Source organism: Neltuma alba, unplaced genomic scaffold (genome assembly GCF_004799145.2).
Source record: "Neltuma alba isolate B1F8T4 unplaced genomic scaffold, ASM479914v2 tig00011648_pilon, whole genome shotgun sequence".
NCBI lineage: Eukaryota > Viridiplantae > Streptophyta > Magnoliopsida > Fabales > Fabaceae > Neltuma > Neltuma alba.
In genome coordinates this window covers 254,413-274,374 of record NW_021636296.1, presented here as the reverse complement: position 1 = coordinate 274,374, position 19,962 = coordinate 254,413, and the positions used below count along the sequence as shown (strand labels likewise).

Below are 19,962 nucleotides of genomic sequence, written 5' to 3'. Positions count from 1 at the left end.
ATGATGTCTAGCTTCCTTGGATGCTAAGAATATGAAGAGAATGGACGTGTATATGGATGAGTTAGATCATTGTAGTATCTACTGGCCTTTGTTCTTAATTATGAATCCGCTATTATCATATAGGAAAATGCGTACTGGCTTGGCTTCTGTGATGTCTGGATCGAACGGTGACAATCACGCAGGATATGGGTCCAAAGTTTTCATGAAGCTTTCACATCGATCGGGCTCTTTTTTTTTGGGGGGGAAATATTGTATTAATAATGAATGGAATCCCACAACCCAAGACTTGTTAATTAAATGCGGAATGATTGAACAAAACGAACGAGCACACAAAATCAGACTTGATATCATCCTATACCAAACAGAGACAAAGATTCTGTGGAAGACACAAGTGGGAATTAAAGTGGGAACGCCAGATTCTTTTCTTCGAAGAAATGCCCTGGAATGTTGGGCACAGTTTCCCATCCCCTCTCCCTCACTTTTTACATTATTTTTCTCTCCCCTACTGTTTCCTTTGACTGAGATTAATTTGACCGGTCAACCGGCATGACTCATCCCTATGACGTCCCTGTTCATGGTGGCCCCCCCACCCCGTTTTGCACCCTCCCATCTTGGATCAACTTGACCGTCCCAAACCCATGCATTAATTTATTCAACCATGACGGGTTTATGCCTTTTTTTTCCCCTCTTCAATCAAAGTTCGGTTTGAATGGACACATAGGGTGCAGCCAAAGCAGAACTCGCCATAGGATCCGTTAGATATATCATATATAGTGGGATCAATCATTGAGTTGAGTGCTAGCTAATTATTTTCCACAGCTTTAAATGATAATGACAGTCCAATAGTATATTTTTAAAGCTATATGTAACCTAGTTTTTCCCGTCCTCTCCACTCCCTCCAAGAATCCTGCTGCGCATATGGCCATGGAAGTATTGCCCCCAACTCAGCAACAAATCAAAAGGGGTGAGCAGTGAACACTTCCAATTCCGTAGCCTATGGACAAAATTACACGACTCCATAATTTTTGTTTGCTCTCTTTTTTTTCTGATCTCGTTGCTCATTAAAGCCGACTGTAGGACGTATTGCCGATTCGCTTATCTTCTTAAATCACACATGCAGTCTTATTCTTTTTTCCTCAATAATGTACGGGATTTGGGTATGATAGCGATTAATGATTCGTTAGGTGGGCAATCACACACGTACCGGGTGGATCGCATGTTCTTGGCTGATATGTGCTGGCTAGTAATTAACCATTGACAAAGCAAGGCAACGAATGAATGCGGGCTATATAGATATATAGGCTCTTAACTTTAGTCCAAGTAGCCTGCATTAAAGAACGAAAGATGATGAATAGTGGTAGTACTTTTGTTTACCAACAGCTAAACGACAAAGCGCCACCCAGAGGGATAATTAATCAGATTGAGCCGGACAATAAGACGAAACTAATCATTCCATGCCCTCTGAATTGACGGATTAAATAAAATATAATAGTCAGGGCAGTACATCATTTCCTATTCGTCTGATCAAGAAAAGATATGATGGAGAGCGTCATTATCTGGTCTTCCTTTGGAGTAAGATTGGACAGAGGGGCCATGTTGGTTAGAGTGAGACTTTTATTGTTATTTTTTAATAAATAATTTTAATATTAAATATGAAAACATGGGTTGTCAATTGTATTATATGTTGCAGTTTAGCAGCATAAAAACTTTCTTTTCAATAGAAGATTACGGGTTTGATCCCCTTTTTAAGCGGCCAGGGTCTAGTATCTGATTAGAACAAATAATGAATATGCTGGAATATGGGATTTAAGAGGTGGCAAGTCCATGTTAATTTTAGTCATAGGAATGTAATTGAATGATGAGTGGGGCCAAATTGAAGGGAGGAGGAGGGGGAGGGAGAAGGGTGGGGCAGGAAGTGGGAGTTGAGTAAGACAAGAGAGTGGGGGGAGGAGGGACCAGCAGGAGGCAAAGAGCAGGGGAAAGCAAGAACGGAGAGCGTGTAGATAGATGAGTGAGGAGGTGAGGTTAGGTAGGGCTGTATCATACGGAAGAGAGGGAGGCAAACGTGTTGGCATTACATTCAATATCATCCGAACAAAGCAACTCAATAATAATTCATAATGAATCCATTCAGAATGAAGAACAGTGGTACAGTAGTGAGCACAGTGGTGTGAGTGAAGCCAAAGATAGATATATATATATATATATATGTTTATGGAAGAATGAAGGAGGGATTGATGGACTGTATGACTGTCCACCATGTCCCATGGCTGTCCCCCCACGCATCATTATCCGTCCACATCATCATCCCAACATTCAACAAACCACCACCATATCCCCTTCCTTCGTTCATATATATCTGTTTCATCATGCTCTCTTTTCTCATGGGTCCCTCCAAATCCCCCCACTATCCTCCCTTCTTACTCCACCATATCTCTGTTTTCTTCTCATATCTTCCTTAAACTGCTCATCCCTTCATTAGTAGTTTTCCCGATCATAATGGGAACAGGAGTCCACGAGGTTAGAATGCTTGGGAGGCTCATAGTATGGCCGAGTATGCTTTCATCCATGGATTGGCGGATGCGTGGGGCCCCCGGACACGGGTCTGTCCCTTCTGGGCCCCACTAATAGTTGCATCCACGCGAGACAAAGGTCCCACCAGCACAGCAACCGGAAGGACCGCTGAGAACTTGAGCACGATATTCACCTCTTGTCAATTTGGAAATACAAGAAAACTGATAAAATAATACTGCTTCGTGTCTTAATTATAAGAGGTAGTCAACTAATTTAAGAATATTAAAAAATAAGTTAAATTAGTTATTTGTAATAAATATTTGTTATCTTTTTAAAATATCATTACTAATCAAGTGTGTTAGCTAGAACTATCATTATTAGAAGAACTATCTTAAAATATATATAAATATTATAAACAAAATGGATTGAAGTCTTATATTTAAGACCAACATAAAATTTACCAGGGTCTTATATTAAAAACCGAATATAGTAATAAGTATTGCACTATTTCGAGCATCACAATAGGATCATACATTAAAAAAGAAACGTAGATTTTCCAAGCGTGTTATATCATTGACAGAAATGAAAATGAAAATCAGTATATGAATCGAAGAACAAAAATATGTTAAAGCGTTGAGGGGGAACAGAAATGGGGGGAAGGACTGGAATTTTCGAAACGCTTTGTCTGCGTGCAAGCCGAACTCACCCATCATCATCGTCCAGTACGGCATGAAACCCCCCATCATTGCCACTCTCTCTCTCTCTCGGGTTTGCTTTATATATCTGGGACCTCTCCTATTTCCTCATGATCCCCTCATCCTCATCCTTCCCTCCATCTCTCTGATCTCTCTCTCTCTCTCTATCTGTCTGTCTGTACGTTTCTGTTCCTCTGCTGCCTCCCTTTCTCTCTAATATACCCATACTCAAATACGCCCACACCCTCATACTCAAATCAAGCTAAGACTCTTCATTCTTTCAGGTTGAGTTCACTGTATGGATGGATCCTTCCCGTGCACAACACCAGGTAGGCTGGCTGCTTCCTCTCTCTCCCGCTCACATGCCTCTCTCTTTGCTTCTTTATGCCTTTTCTTACCTCTCCTCTTCCCCTTCAATTCTTTTACGTTTGGGCTTGAGTATGGTTTGGGGTCTCAGGCCTTCCTCCGTCAATTCTTCATGATCAACTTAGCTATATGTACGTTGCAAAGCAATAAACGAAAATGAACTTCAGTAAATAAGAGCATATATATCTTTGATTTCTCGCGCCTTATGAAAAATCCTTTGGCGCAAGTATAGGAAAGTTTCGTCTCTCTTTTGTAGAATGAAGAATGGCTTTTCCATCCCAACGGATACGTGGAACCGTGGTTTAAGACTGATCTCTTAAACCCAGCTAGGAAGCTAGGGCAAACTTTCCCTCTTCGATTATCTTCCACAATATATAAAATTCTCTAATTCGTGCTTCTAGGTAGTAATTGTATATCCCCGCATGCTTTATTTTTTTATACCCATGAAAGAATTTAAAGAGTAATCTCATGAACCCCACCCCGCTCGATTTCAAAATTCACCTGCGGAATTGCACCGTGGCTCTTGGTTTTCATGCTTACTAATAATTTCCAATTGTGCTTTTGTTTTCACAGCAAATGTCTAACGAATCACTGGAGAATATGATAGCTTGCTCAAAAGCACAGCAAGAGAGGAAGCCGAGACCTCAGCCGGAAGAAGCACTAAAGTGCCCAAGATGTGACTCCACCAACACCAAATTCTGTTACTACAACAATTACAGTCTTTCTCAGCCGAGATACTTCTGCAAGTCATGCAGGAGATATTGGACCAAAGGAGGAACATTAAGGAATGTTCCAGTGGGTGGAGGCTGCAGGAAGAACAAGAGATCTTCATCATCAAAGAGGGCTCAAGATCAACCTCTCACCCCCCACAACAACCCACTCGCTTCCATCCCTTCCTTATCTTATGATTCTAATGACCTCACCCTCGCATTAGTTAGGCTCCAAAAACAATCTTCTGGGCAATTGGGCTATGATGACCATGATCTATCAATTTTGGGGAACCCCACTAGCTCCCATTATGATATCCTCGGCAACACCACAAATCCTGGCTTTTTAGATGCATTTCGAACTGGATTCGTGGAAACCCAGCAGAATAATAATTTGCAGAACCTGTATTGCGGATATGGAAACGGGGACATGGGAGAAGTGGACAATGGAAACGCAGAGATGATGCTCCCGTATGATCAAGAAATCAATAATGCACCCACAACGCAAGCAGTGTCGGTCACTACTATGAAGCAAGAAATAATGTGTAATGGAAGAGAACAAAGTGAAAACAAGGTGTTGTGGGGTCTTCCATGGCAGTTCAATGGGGACATGAACATGGGAGGGCTCGATTCAGGAAGAGCAAGTTGGAACAATGGTCTCGGTTCATCCTGGCACGGTCTTCTCAATAGTCCGCTAATGTAGACAGACACTCAATGCTTCTCCATTGATCATAAGATCGAAGAAGAGAAGAAACAAACAGAAGGACTGATGATTTCCTCTCGTGACTGAAATATCAGCTTTTAAATTTTCATTTCTCTAGAGTTTTGGGTTAAGATCAAGGGATTTGATTCGCTTGAATCACCTCCCTTCCTGTTTCTGGCTTGCTTTTTTTTCCCCCCTAGCAGATGTCAAATTTTTTGTTCTACGATGTTATTGTTGAATAGACTAATGAGATCGCAGATTTGTTTGCTATGTTAGCCAAACTTAGAGAGTAGTGAAAGTATAATTTGCTTATGGTAACAGGAGGAAGTGAGAAAGAGACCCGGGGGGGGGGGGAGAGAGAAGAGGCAGCATGAGAACGATAATTCGTAGTTTTGTGCGGTCTGAGTCTGAAATCTCTGACCAGTCTTGGTCTGTGAAATGTCGGTAGCTTCAAGATATGACAGCGTCGTATTTTCACCAGGTACCTAGATTCCTAGAATTAAAATATAGTATGCGCTATTATTTCTATATTGGAGCCGAAGAGAACATCTCGTATCCCTACGAATTAAAAATTTCAGTGAAGCATGACCAGCAACCTCGGAATGGCTTTTGTCTCTCATGGCACTCAGCAGCCATATCCAGTTGGGGATTTGGCAAGAGAAAAACAGTCAGCGACAGCATGAATATCGATATGCCCCCAACAATCAATGACTGTGGACAAGATTCGGTGGATCGCGGTTTAAATGTCTCGCAGGGGTTCGCATTTCAGTTTAAGAATATTCTTTTTTTTTAATATAAGACTTAATTATTAATTTAATTTTAGTTATAAATATAAGACATATTTATCAATTTTTTAAAAATTATTTCTATAAATATTTTCTCAACCATAATCAAATAAAAAAAATTTTAAAATTATTCCTATGATATTAAGGAAGATGATTAGGGTGTTTTAGAAAAAATATGTCATATTTCTTATAATTAACTAACTTATCTAACTTCTTTAATGTAATCAAATTAGTTAAATAGATCTTATATCAAATACCGGAAGAGTAATAAATAAATCAACAGCAACTGGGAATAAATGGAATGCATGCATTAGCACGGAGTCTTTGATCGTTGTTCTGCGCGTCAGTGCGCTACCTCATAAAAAAGTGTGTGGTTCTACATAGCTAGCAATTTTTTCCGCAAAGTTTTATACCATTATCAATTTAAAACATTATTTTTTGTAAATATTTTTACCGTCAAATCTTATAGGCCCACGAAATCTTGTAAATATGTACACTGCAGCCTACTTCGACCACGAAATAGAGCACATTGTTGACTTTTGCCACGTAATTAACTGACATGTAAACTGAGACGACTAAAAAGTAAAATAAATATAATTTCGTGCACAAGTATACATATTTTTCAAACCCATCGATTAATTTTTTTCGGCAAATAACCCATATGAAAATAATCAGGTAGCATTAGTGCCCGCTCGTCTCGTTATTTCTTTTCCTTTCATGTTGCCTAGTATTTTGTTGCTAGAGAGGATATCTAAATCCCATTAGTTATACATAATAAATTGTAGTTATACTTAATTAGGAAAAAAACTAATTAAGTTGTTATAACAAAAGTAAAAGGAGCTTCAAATATTCACAGAAATCTAGTGCTTACTAGACAGATGATGACATTGCTCATCAATTAATGTGAACGACTGAAAGAGGTGACCTCTCTCTCTTTTTTTTTGCGGTTTAAAAGTGACAAAAAAAATTCGTTCCTTCAAAATTCATATTTATATGCACAACTAATGAACACATGCGCGTCTTAATGATATGTGTGTTTAGATTGGAAAATCAGGTTCCGACGATACTCAAGTGAAGCTCAGTCTGGCCGGGCTTCACAGTTCAATTCGGGTTGTTGGATTAAAAAAACTCAACAGCCGCTGCTTAAAACCTCTTGGGAACAAACGATGAAGGGCGTGCGTTTTGCATTTGATGGCAACTTTGAAATTAAGTTGAATTATTGGAACCACCGGAAAAGGAAGCACGGTAAGAAAATTGAGTTTTTTTTTCCCCGGTACAAAGAAAGTTGGGTCAGATATGTGGCAATTGGACTCCGGCTTCAGTCATGATTTTAATTATTAGGGCTTAACCAGGTTGCTGCTTCCCCACGTATGGACAGGGTGCCTGCCTACTTAATTGTTTTGGGCTTCAGCCTGTTTGCTTGACCCAATAAAAAAAAATCAGTCCGCCTCAGTCTCCTCCCCTAGGGTCGGTTTGGTACGAGATAAGGAGAGGAAGGAAAAATACTAATGAATTTAATCTAAAAAATTAGAAAAATGGGATTAAAATTTTTAAGTTAATTTTGCTTACTCTTTTATCTTATATATTCTTTTTATCAATATTTTATAACCCCACTCTTCTAATTTTTTAAACCAAGTTCGTTAAAAGTTTATTTTCTCTCCCTTCCTCTCTAATTCTCTATAGGGTTAAGAATTGTTTTCTTAATTTTAAGAATTACGCCTAAGCTTTTAATCATTTTGACATGTATTATGAAACAGTATGATTTAATTTCAGTAGAATTAATTTTTTTTTGTACAATTTTTTTTGCCAGCTAATTTTTGTGTGCAATAGGTTGATAGAGACTTAATTTTACTTAAATTTAAACAAAATAAATGAAAATATATTTTAAACACAAAGTCATGGGGTCATAATCTAAGCGGTTTCTGGGACGAGCTGACATGTGGGTCCGGTCCGCTCACTATTCTGGCCCATAACAAGATAAGTATTACATGTATTGATAAATGAGGCCCAAACTCACCGAACCAAAAAAAGAAGATTGGGGCGGAAAAAGGTACGGGCTTATCTTACGTGGCATATCCCCTGTGAGTAAGGCCGACATCCGCATATGTAAATTACCATTTCCCGATAAACGGAGATTAGTTTACTTTACCTTTTATCCTATGTTTTAGAGAAAAGGTGAGTATATTCTCTCATCTCTACTCTGAAAAGTTAAAAAAAAAAAAAAAAAGGTCTCACTGAAATCAGCCCGGCGACAAACCGAAAGTAGGACCGTTTCAAGTAAGGAAAAGGTCATTTGAGTCATTTCTTACGTTTGGAACTGATCGATGGACCGCAAGTAGCATATGTAGGCTCTAGGCTCCCACAAAACCCAAACAAGAAATAAAAGTTTACAGCCTCTGCATCCGCTTAAGAGAGTCTAGAAAAAGATTCAAAAGGAAAAAGGGGAAGGATTAATAAGAAGGGTTGGCTGGGAAGATGGGAACAAGCAACCAGTTGATTGGTTTACTCAACTTCTTAACGTTCCTGCTGTCCATTCCTATACTGGGAGGAGGCATATGGCTGAGCAGCAGAGCAAACAACACAGACTGCCTCACCTTCCTCCAGTGGCCTCTCATCGTCATCGGAATCAGCATCATGGTCGTCTCTCTTGCGGGTTTCGCCGGCGCCTGTTACCGCAACACCTTCCTAATGCGCCTCTACCTGGTCGTCATGTTCATCGTCATTGCAGCTCTGATCGGCTTCATCATCTTCGCCTATGCCGTGACGGAGAAGGGTTCCGGTCGGGCGGTGATGAACCGGGCCTATGTAGACTACTATCTGGAGGATCATTCGGGTTGGTTGGAGGAGCGGGTGGCCAGTGATACCTACTGGGGAAAGATTAGCTCTTGCATCAGGGACTCCAAGGTTTGCAGAAAGATGGTGAGAACTGTTGGTGGAATGCCTGAAACTGCTGATATGTTCTTCCACAGAAGGCTCACTCCTATCCAGGTCCCTGCTCTTATTCATCTTTCATCCTCGCCATATCTTGTTTACATATTATTTCATCAAGGATTGGTGCGTCATCGTACGTATCAAAATAACATATTACGACATTATATAGAACCCATTTAACTAATTTGATTAGATTAAAGAAGTTATGTAAATTAGTTAATTATAAAAAAATATGATATGTTTTTTCTAAAATATTGTAATTATTTTTCTTAATAGGTTGAATGAGTATTTATAGGGATAGTTTAGAGAAAATTAATAAATATAAAAATATATCTTATATTTAAAATTAAAACCAACTCAACAATTAGATTCTATATTAATAAGGAGGAGTATAATCTGAATTTTGAAGAATCAGCTTTTCATGTGTGGCTTACCCGCCACCCGCCAGTCTCTTGGAGATGTTTTCTTTTTACTGTTATTACGCGTCTGGCGATAAATTTAGGTGAAAGGTTGGGTCGCGTCGGAGGTTTATAGTAAGGGACCCAGCGTCATGTGGAGGTGATGGGTATTGCATGCACAGTCTCCGAGAAATGTGGTGAGTGGGCCATTCGCCTGCGTTTCAAGCTTGACCAGTGCCATCAACCAAGGGAGGCCTCATTTATTGGGAAATGTTTTCCCCCTCTAATTACTATATCTTTATAAAATTAATTAGTCCCAGCATGATCCATGGTTTCTCCTAATTGGGTTTGGTGGCGGTGGAGGACTTTTTAAATCATATCATGCGTTTTTGTCCCCCACCCTTTTGTTGAATATTATAATTTAGGGTCATAAATTGAGGATGGTATAGTATTTCAATATTGATTGTCAGATTTTGAAGTATCTGAGCGATGGCGCTGTTGCAGTATCAAAAGGATAACAATCCTTTAATTCTCTGTTGGAGCACGCCCACAAACTTAATTTGCTTAAACTTCATCATCATTGATTGAACTCGAGTTTTTTTTGGGGGGGTCCATTTAGGTGGTCTTCTTTCGGCAGTGGCAAACAGATGTGATATAATTAAGCTATCTGTTGTCGCTTTCTGCTTTCAACAATAATATGTCCCGCGCGTCAATTAATCAAACCAAGAACGCTTTTTAGGTGTGGCCTCTGCCTCGGGGGCTCGTATTATGGTATGGTTAAGGCGGTGGTGGGTACTAGAATAAATGTATCTTCGACTAGACTGGAAAGATAGACTAGCGGATGTCACTGGTTTCCTTTCTTTTTTTCTCCTTTTCTAAACACTTCATAACAGCACAGGTCATGCAAATAATGACCCTATAGTGAGACATTACAACATACAATTATGCTTGTGTTGTCAATTTTTGAATATAGTCAAATGGGAATTATGAAAATCATTCAAAGGCGAGTTAGTGTTGTGTCTGCCCCAGCCTCGTGCCCTTAATTTCAGAGGCCAGTGAGTGTGATGTGGAAGACATAGATTGACTTGACGTCTTTCTTATCCTATATCCATGCGCGTTTGGCTTCCATTTGTAGACACACACGGTCACACACAATTTGGTCACAGATGCCATATATATATATATATGTATATATATATCTGAATATGATGTGAACTGAAACGACGTGATTAAATCACAAACATCTTCTGACTAGTTAATATATTGTGATGTAGTCTGGTTGCTGCAAGCCTCCTACAGAGTGTGGGTACGTGTACGAGAGGGAGACGGTGTGGAACCCGGGGGTGGGGGTTGGGGCGGGAGCCAACGCAGACTGCGGCAGGTGGAGCAACGATCAGAGTCAGTTGTGTTATGAGTGCGACTCGTGCAAGGCTGGGGTTGTGGCCAGCCTTAAGAAGAGCTGGAGGAAGGTTTCTGTTATCAACATCGTCGTCATGATCATCCTCGTCATCGCTTACATCATCGCTTATGCTGCTTTCAGAAACGACCGCAAGATCGACAACGATGAACCCGCCGGCGAAGCTCGCATGACCAAAGTTGAACCTGCCAGGTTTCATTTTTAGTTACTTTAATTTGCTCTCATCGTCTGCATGTGTATATTATGCCTTTTCCTGATCCATTCAGATTTCCTGCAAGACATATGTTTAATGCCTTCCTCTTTTAATTGTACTTATTGCTGAGATCCACCGGTTTGATATAGTGCAGAAACCATTGCAGAGACAACTATTAATGTGCCCAATTAGGGGGGGAAAACAGGAATGCATTGTTGATAATTTGCTAATTGTAGGGTTTGTTATAAATTTTTGTGGCCAGACGTTATAAATGAACTATTTATTGGTATTTGAATTAGTTTTTATAAATAATTGAACGTTGATCCCACCAGAGACATGTTCTACCCATGAAAGTTATCTTGTGCTTTTAAGACAGAAACATGAATATTAATCACAATTTAGAACTTGTTCGGAATAGCAATTGAAGTTTTTAAAAGCAGTTTTAATTTGGATTTACAGAATGAGATAGAGATAGAGATGTAAGTTTTATCTCTATTTATGCAAAAGTATTTGTAAGCACTTGATAAATGTGATACCAAACAAGCGCTTATTTTTGGTGTTCTGGTGCCAACGTGAAAAATATATAATATACATATGTATATTTTTTTTTTCTTTTCTTTTCTTTTTTGCTAAAACATAAGTATTCTCTTATTGGAAGCAATTCTATTCGAGACACTGTCGAGCACTAAATATGGGCATCTCTCTCAGTGGAGATTCGAACCTTGGTTCGTCACGTTGTGAGAGACTAGTTCCTTCTGCTAGATCTAAACCCCTGTTGGTATATTTTTTCTTTTGTACAAGCGAATATGAAATTAAGCCCTTTTCCAATGACACCCAAAGACCCAAACGTACATGAAGACCCACTCTTTGGTGGATTTAGAAGCCCATTTCTCTTATCTTACATTCTTACTACTCTTCCGGTCCTAATTATAAGACCCAATTGACTTATTTGAGGAGATTAAGGAAGTAAGTTAAGTTGGTTATTTATAATAAATAAGTGTTATCATTCCTAAAATATCCTTTCTAATTAAGTATATTGGCTAAAACTATCATTATTAAAAAGATTATCTTGGAAAAAATGCATAAATATAATAGACAAAATGGATTGGGTTTTTATAATTAGGACCAAATAAAAAGTCAAATGGGGTCTTATAATAAGGACCGGAGGAGTATCTTGTCTTCAGTAAGGAAATACCTATACTTTAACAAAAAAAAAATTAAAAGCAGCATGAGGGCCCACAGATATTTGTACTTGAACATGTTTGGGTTAACTTTCAAACACGGTATCCTTTGGCTGAGCTTCTATAAGAAAAGAAACAACCTTTTAAGAGGTGTTTAGATAGAATTAAAAATATGATTTTAAAAATATTTTTTAAGGTATACAAAGTAACTGTGTTGATGAGTTTATCTTGATTTACGAAAAAATACTTTTTAGAAGCACTTCTGATATTTTCCAAACACTTTTTAGTAACAGCAAAATTAATTTTTGTGAAAACACTTTTAAAGATGTGCAAAATGCAACAATACGGACAAAGAGTAGCCAACAAAGGCATCGAGAGAGCAGGAGTTTCATGTGCTTGTGATCTTAGGATATTTGTGTAGTGGGCTCAAACAGTACCAGCCATAGTTATGAAGGCATGTTCATAGGAGTTGAACTTGCCAAATGCCATATTTCATTGCAAGAGATGGTAATCGGCAAAGGCATTATTCTCTCATCACGTGCCGTCGTCTTCTGCCACAGAGAAATGAGAATCCCGTCCCCTCGTCCTTTTGTTGCCGCCCATTTTTATCTTCTCACTCTCCATTGCTATGCCCCCTCGAGGCTTATTCCATCTACTGTATGTAGAGATGCTGCTTTTTGCTTTTCTTTCCTTTCCTTTCCTTCTTTCTTTAAAAACTAGACACGGGAAAACAAAGCACTGGGTCTACGGTCAATTTTGTTTGCTCAACGAATTAGGCACCGTTTGGATGCACTTGCAAACCATGGTTTGGAAGCCCAAACCATGGTTTGCACAAAATGCTATCCAAACACCCCCTTCAAAAACCAAAACCATGGTTTTAGAAAAAGCAAAAATTTTCTGCTTTTGGAGAAAAAAGGGAGAGTGTGAGAGCCTATAGGATATATATCTTGTTATTTTTTTATAAACATATTTTTTTATAAAAATATTTAATCTTATATTTTATAAATATATATACATATTAATTAATTATTAATTATATTATCTTATGTATTATTAATTATGTTAATAAAAAATATATTATTAACAATTTTATTCCTCTAAATTAAAATATATCATAAAATCTATTTTTTCTGTAATTATCATATTAACTTATTTCTTGTTTTAGTAATTTGTATATATAAAAAGTGCTTCTGATAACAACTATCCAAACACTCTCACTTCTCAAATCACTTTTTCATAAAATCTATTCTTTCCAGAATCTATTTTCCAGAATCACTTTTCCAAACCACAGTTTGGTTTCATCCAAACACCCTTAGTTTTTTATCATTATTTTTTTTGCTCAACAAAATATTTCATGATTTAAGGTGCAAATTTGTATTAAAAATTTAAAATTATAAAAATATTGCCTGTTATTATTAAAAATGTTAACAATCCGCGTCACTATTTTAACAATCGGTATCACTATTTCTCGTCCCATCCCTGTCCGATGAACAATGATACTGCTCATAATTAAGCAAGTCCTTACATTTCAAATGCGTTGTGCGGTCTAAAAGTGAAGTGATTCCTCTTTTACGCAATTTGTTGCAAAAGTTGATATGATGCATGCTCAAGGGATGCAAAATGAGAAGCAGCACACTGAGGGGTAGATGCTCGAAGCCCGCACACCCAGTGAGTGGTCATGGACAATCCACCCTGTTATTTTCATTTTTATTATTTCTCCCACTCAAGCTATGTTTTCTTAATTTTAACTATTTTTTTTTTTGAATTTGAAATTGTGATTCTTTAATTTTAACTTTTTCAAGTGAAAATGAGTTAATCCTACCCTACTTTTTAAATTATAGAACTTCTTACATCAAACGCTTTCTCCACCTATTGAGGTTTTATCACGCTAAATTATTGCTACATTCAGATCTTAGGGGCTGTTTGGACTGTAAATCGAAATAAATTCTTCCACATATTTACTTTATATACTGTAAGAGTACTTTTAAAACTATGGTTTTAATTATATCCAAACACCTTAATATAAAAACTGATTTGACTTTTAATTTGATTCTAAATATAAGACTCCAATTCATTTTCTTTTTTATATTATTTATTTTCTTCAAAATAATCTTTGTAGTTATTGTATATGTTAAAAGTTTCATTAATTATTAAAATCAATACACTTGATTAACAAAAGTATTTTAATGGAGACAACACTTGTTTATTACAAATAACTAATTTAACAAGCTTTCTTGATATACTCAAATTAGTTAACTAACTCTTATATTAAGAATTCAAGATAGTATATGCATATTGTCAAATATTCTTTTAACAATCATTTATTACATACTTCTCCTCTGCTCCTAAATATAAAATTCATTTTGTAGTGTAAATTACAGTACAAAATAGGTTTTATATTTACAATCAAAAGAATATTTTTAAAATTATGTTAAAGTAATAATATAATTTCATGTATGTTGAAAATTTGCGAGATTATTTTATCCCCCCAACCCCCCCTTCCAAATTTGTAAAATAAAATCAATCCAATTCAAATAATACGTGATTTGTGAAAATACAAAAATTAAATACCCCCCCGCGAGGCGGAGAGCTGCGACAGACAGCGCCGCCTTTTATATACTGCTCAAGCCTCTGGCAGCACAGCGGCCCCGCCGGAAATAACGCTCGTCTTTCCCCCTTCACTTTCATCTTCTCCGAAGAATCAGTCTCTTACACTTCCAAGGATTGACTCGGGATGGGTCTGGGTTCTTGCATCTGCCATTGCGAAATGCTCTCACAGCCTCTTCGTGTCTCTTCTCCTAATCTGCGGGTGTCGAAAGCCAACACTACAAACCCTACCAAGTTTGGGGTGCCAAAAGATTTATCTTCCATATGCTTTCGGCCGTGGCAGTTTGCAGGGATTCAATGTTCTCATAAACAGAGGGACGTATCTGCGGGCGCCATTGCCACTCCCCCAGTTGAAGATGTCAGTCTAACATCTCCAAAAGTGGGGAAGAGAACGGACTTGAGGAAAATTTTGATACTTGGAGCTGGACCTATTGTGATTGGCCAAGCTTGCGAGTTCGATTACTCGGGGACTCAAGCTTGTAAAGCGCTCAGAGAAGAAGGTTATGAAGTCATACTGATAAATTCGAATCCGGCGACGATAATGACTGATCCTGAAATGGCCGATAGGACGTACATCACACCGATGACGCCTGAGTTGGTTGAGCAGGTTCTTGACAAGGAGCGTCCGGATGCCATATTGCCGACCATGGGTGGGCAGACTGGGCTTAACCTTGCGGTGTCTCTGGCTGAGAGTGGTGCTTTAGACAAGTACGGAGTTGAGTTGATCGGCGCCAAGCTCGACGCAATTAAGAAGGCCGAAGATAGAGAATTGTTTAAACAGGCGATGAAGAACATTGGGATTAAGACGCCCCCTTCTGGCATTGGCAAAACGCTCAAGGAGTGTATTGAAATTGCTAACGAGATTGGCGAATTCCCTTTAATCATAAGGCCAGCCTTCACTTTAGGTGGAACAGGAGGAGGGATTGCATATAATAGGGAAGAATTTGAGGAAATTTGTAAGGCCGGGCTTGCAGCTAGCATAAACAATCAAGTTTTGATAGAGAAGTCTCTGTTAGGTTGGAAGGAGTATGAACTTGAAGTTATGAGAGATTTGGCGGACAATGTGGTCATCATATGTTCTATTGAGAATATTGATCCAATGGGAGTTCATACTGGAGATTCTATCACTGTTGCACCTGCGCAAACTTTGACTGACAAGGAGTATCAGCGACTTCGGGATTACTCAATTGCCATAATGAGAGAAATAGGGGTAGAATGTGGGGGTTCTAACGTGCAGTTTGCTGTCAATCCAAGAGATGGCGAGGTGATGGTAATTGAGATGAACCCAAGAGTTTCTAGGTCATCAGCTCTGGCATCTAAGGCAACTGGATTTCCAATAGCAAAGATGGCTGCAAAATTATCCGTAGGTTACTCACTGGATCAAATCCCAAATGATATCACTAAAAAGACACCAGCTAGTTTCGAGCCTTCAATAGATTATGTTGTCACAAAAGTAAGTAACTCACTGTAATGCTATCAACGAGCCTTTTACATAGGAAAGCGTCCCTTTTTTCAACTCTATTTACTTTTTACTTCACTATTCATGTTGCAGATTCCTCGGTTCGCTTTTGAAAAGTTCCCTGGTTCTCAGCCAATATTGACGACACAGATGAAATCAGTTGGAGAGGCAATGGCTGTTGGACGAACGTTCCAAGAGTCATTTCAAAAAGCAGTACGCTCTCTAGAATATGGCTTCTCTGGGTGGGGATGTGGACAAGTGAAGGAGTTGGATTATGATTGGGACCAATTGAAGTATAGCCTGAGAGTTCCTAACCCAGATCGCATCCATGCCGTATATGCTGCTATGAAGAAAGGGATGAAAATTAATGAGGTTCATGAGCTCAGTTACATTGACAAATGGTTTCTTGCGCAGCTCAAGGAGCTACTTGACGTGGAAAATTTCTTGTCATCTCATAATTTGATGGATTTGACAAAGGATGACTTGTACGAAGTGAAGAGGAGAGGATTTAGTGATAAACAAATTGCATTTGCCACTAAATCAACAGAGAAAGAAGTTCGCTTTAGGCGATTGTCTCTGGGTGTCACTCCAGCATATAAGCGAGTAGATACTTGTGCAGCTGAATTTGAAGCCAACACGCCTTATATGTACTCTTCTTATGATTTTGAATGTGAATCAGCTCCCACTCAAAAGAGGAAGGTTTTAATCCTGGGCGGAGGGCCAAATCGAATTGGTCAAGGGATTGAGTTTGACTACTGTTGTTGTCATGCATCTTTTGCTCTTCAGGTTCGTTTCCTTATTATTATGTGATTGAGATTCCAATTGTTGGAGAGTTCAAGCTCTGCCATCTGTGTGTTTGTTGGTGATAACTGGTTAAGAAATGGTAAAAGATAAAATTTTTCAGTATCTTTTTATTCTTTCTAGTTTCTCCTTTCTATGTTTTTTAGAAGTTGTAACTTTGGGGTAGAGATGGTGCCTACGTTGCTGCATGATGCCATCACTTATCTAAAAATCAGCCTTAGCGTTAAGTGATTTAATACGATCAATTTGGCTTTGTTCTACTTTGCATTTCTCCCAGAAAGGAACGTTCTTTCTTGATTATATATACAGTCTGATTATACCCTATCAACCTGTTGACTTGTCCATTGTTTTTGCAGGAAGCAGGGTACGAGACAATCATGGTGAATTCAAATCCTGAGACGGTGTCCACAGATTATGACACTAGTGACCGCCTATACTTTGAACCATTGACCGTTGAAGATGTCTTAAACATCATTGACCTGGAAAAGCCTGATGGTATCATTGTGCAATTTGGTGGTCAAACGCCCTTAAAGTTGGCTCTCCCTATACAGCAGTACCTGGACGAACACAAGCCAGCTACTGCCAGTGGGAAATCTAGTGTAAGCATTTGGGGAACATCTCCTGATTCCATAGACGCTGCTGAGGACAGAGAGAGGTTCAATGTGATGCTTAGGGAATTAAAAATTGAACAGCCCAAAGGAGGAATTGCAAAGAGTGAAGCAGATGCTCTTACTATTGCTTCAGATGTTGGATATCCAGTTGTTGTCCGTCCCTCCTATGTGTTGGGTGGTCGGGCAATGGAAATTGTTTATGGTGATGATAAACTCGTGACATACCTTGAGAGTGCTGTTGAGGTGGATCCAGAACGTCCTGTATTAATTGACAAGTATTTATCTGATGCTATAGAGATTGATGTTGACGCTCTTGCTGATTCACATGGCAATGTGGTCATTGGTGGGATAATGGAGCACATTGAACAGGCTGGGGTCCATTCTGGTGACTCTGCTTGCTCAATACCCACGAGAACTGTTCCATCTTCTTGTTTGGAGACAATTAGGTCGTGGACTGAAAAATTGGCCAAAAAACTGAATGTATGTGGGCTTATGAATTGTCAATATGCAATTACTACATCAGGAGACGTGTTTTTGCTCGAGGCCAATCCTCGAGCTTCCCGTACTGTCCCATTTGTATCAAAAGCAATTGGGCACCCCTTGGCTAAGTATGCTTCACTTGTTATGTCCGGAAAATCTCTTTATGACATCAAGTTTACAAAAGAGGTTGTTCCTAAACATGTCTCGGTTAAGGAAGCAGTTCTTCCTTTTGCAAAGTTCCCTGGCTGTGATGTTCTTTTGAGCCCTGAGATGCGGAGCACTGGTGAGGTCATGGGCATTGACCCCATGTACAATACTGCATTTGCTAAGGCTCAAATTGCTGCTGGCCAAAAGTTACCACTTTCTGGTACCGTGTTCCTGAGCTTGAGTGACTTGACAAAACCACACCTTGAGAAGATTGCTAAGGCTTTTGTCGAGATTGGATTTCAGATTGTTGCAACTTCTGGAACGGCTTGTGCTCTTCGATCAGCAAAAATTGCTGCTGTACCCGTGCTGAAACTGCATGAAGGGCGGCTACATGCTGGTGATATGATTGCTAATGGAGACATTCAATTGATGGTAATAACCAGTTCAGGTGACACTCTTGATCAGATAGATGGTCGGGCTCTCAGGAGGATGGCATTGGATTACAAGGTTCCAATTGTAACTACGGTTAATGGAGCTCTGGCAACCGCTGAAGCAATAAAGAGCTTGAAGTCCAATGCTATTAAAATGATTGCTCTCCAGGACTTCATTGAAGACGAGTTTAAAGAGTGAGACGATAGTTGCAGATAGTCTCTTTCTCAACTGGCATGATTAGGGCATTAACTATTAAGCATCTCTGCTTCTACATATTAACTATTAAGCGCCTCTGCTTCTACTTCATCTGGATATTCGGGACTTTTTTATTTTGCCTTTTTTCCACCGCCAAAACTTATCTGTTGTTGTTTCTTAAGATGAATTAAATTATGAAATGCCATTGCTAGAGATAGCTGTAGAATATTTTAAACATAACATCCATGATATTGTAATTCTGGCTGTATTTCCCACGTTGTCATATGTGCCTGCGGAGGGGAAAAAAAAAATCTATTACATATTGCCATTGCGCAGCTGTATCCGGCATATAAGGTTTACATGTTTATCACCATTTCCATGCTCGTTTTTGTTCAGAATGAAAACTATGAAAAACTGTTGAATAGTTTTCTTTCATGCTCAGTCATTTTCGATTGCTTTGCTTCATTTAGCATGTACTCATATCTTGAACATCTTTATTTTGTGCATTGAGTTTTGATTATGCTTAAACTTGACATGTTGCAGATTACTATGAGGTTGAACGACTTGCTGGATTTGGTAGGGTGGCTGATGAATTTTAAGGGAATGTTTTCTATTGTGGAGTAACAGTGAGCAAACTAATATGAAAGGTTATGCATTCTGTGTCCTCACTCGTAAGAAAGCACTTGTTATTTTGAAGAATAGTTTAATAGTCTGTTGGATTTCTTCCACTCATATTATTTAGTTTTTAAAATGTTGAGATTAAAATTGGATGATGGTCGTTAGCTCCGAAATATTCATACATCCCCGGTGAAGCCATTTCGGTATCCATACTTACTCTCAAACAAAGACTTCATGCAGTACACATACATGCTGAGTTAGTAATATTTGCATCAACTATCCGCTCGTTTTTAAAATATTGAATGCTTTAAGGTAGCATACAACTCTGGTGCTTTTCTATTTTCGGAATTCAACCTTGTACAAGAAATAATTGCCAATGCACGGGAGAGACATGGCTTTCCTGAGCCTATTTGTGCTTATAAAATTTACTCTTCTCGTACAAATCCGAGTATTTTGGGTTGGGCGCAGTGATGTAATACGGTGATTTTTTTTTGGGGGGGGGGGGTTGGTGTTAGGGTTTTTGATTGAGGCCAATGTGTAATTCATGTCGATGAGGGTGCTGCTCGGCACCAAGGAAAGAAGTTGAAATCAGTAAGAACATCAGTTTTCTTAGGTTGTTCTGACTGTGAAGCTGACCTGATCGAAATAGAGCGAGTTCCTCTAAAAATCTCTTCTTGGGCTACAGGATTCTTCATGTTAATGAGGCTGGAATTCTGCTTTTT

The 19,962-nt window shown here is 38.8% G+C and overlaps 3 protein-coding genes across 3 annotated transcripts; all 3 read left to right on the top strand.

Moving 5' to 3' along the window:
* Positions 1 to 3,258: 3,258 nt before the first annotated feature.
* On the top strand, positions 3,259 to 5,266 carry LOC114716255 (dof zinc finger protein DOF2.1). Its single transcript, XM_028901235.1, has 2 exons — positions 3,259 to 3,538; positions 4,149 to 5,266. Exons 1-2 carry the CDS (start codon positions 3,512 to 3,514, stop codon positions 4,983 to 4,985), a joined length of 864 nt encoding a protein of 287 aa, XP_028757068.1. The 5' UTR covers positions 3,259 to 3,511; the 3' UTR covers positions 4,986 to 5,266.
* Positions 5,267 to 8,181: 2,915 nt separating this feature from the next.
* On the top strand, positions 8,182 to 10,881 carry LOC114716256 (tetraspanin-3). Its single transcript, XM_028901236.1, has 2 exons — positions 8,182 to 8,758; positions 10,374 to 10,881. The coding sequence occupies exons 1-2, from the start codon at positions 8,246 to 8,248 to the stop codon at positions 10,719 to 10,721; spliced, it is 861 nt and encodes a 286-aa protein (XP_028757069.1). The 5' UTR covers positions 8,182 to 8,245; the 3' UTR covers positions 10,722 to 10,881.
* Positions 10,882 to 14,524: 3,643 nt separating this feature from the next.
* Positions 14,525 to 18,687, top strand: LOC114716251 (carbamoyl-phosphate synthase large chain, chloroplastic-like). The gene is made up of 3 exons (XM_028901232.1): positions 14,525 to 15,950; positions 16,050 to 16,742; positions 17,114 to 18,687. The coding sequence occupies exons 1-3, from the start codon at positions 14,625 to 14,627 to the stop codon at positions 18,623 to 18,625; spliced, it is 3,531 nt and encodes a 1,176-aa protein (XP_028757065.1). The 5' UTR covers positions 14,525 to 14,624; the 3' UTR covers positions 18,626 to 18,687.
* Positions 18,688 to 19,962: the final 1,275 nt, after the last annotated feature.

What these genes read in the sequence shown, in the direction of transcription:
- LOC114716255 (XM_028901235.1), top strand. Translation starts at nt 3,512, where the DNA reads ATGGATCCTTCCCGTGCACAACACCAG. An exon ending in CTTCCCGTGCACAACACCAG is followed by an intron (nt 3,539 to 4,148) that starts GTAGGCTGGCTG and finishes TTGTTTTCACAG; the next exon opens with CAAATGTCTAACGAATCACT.
- LOC114716256 (XM_028901236.1), top strand. Translation starts at nt 8,246, where the DNA reads ATGGGAACAAGCAACCAGTTGATTGGTTTACTCAACTTCTTAACGTTC. An exon ending in GAAGGCTCACTCCTATCCAG is followed by an intron (nt 8,759 to 10,373) that starts GTCCCTGCTCTT and finishes ATTGTGATGTAG; the next exon opens with TCTGGTTGCTGCAAGCCTCC.
- LOC114716251 (XM_028901232.1), top strand. Translation starts at nt 14,625, where the DNA reads ATGGGTCTGGGTTCTTGCATCTGCCATTGCGAAATGCTCTCACAGCCT. An exon ending in TAGATTATGTTGTCACAAAA is followed by an intron (nt 15,951 to 16,049) that starts GTAAGTAACTCA and finishes TTCATGTTGCAG; the next exon opens with ATTCCTCGGTTCGCTTTTGA. An exon ending in ATGCATCTTTTGCTCTTCAG is followed by an intron (nt 16,743 to 17,113) that starts GTTCGTTTCCTT and finishes TTGTTTTTGCAG; the next exon opens with GAAGCAGGGTACGAGACAAT.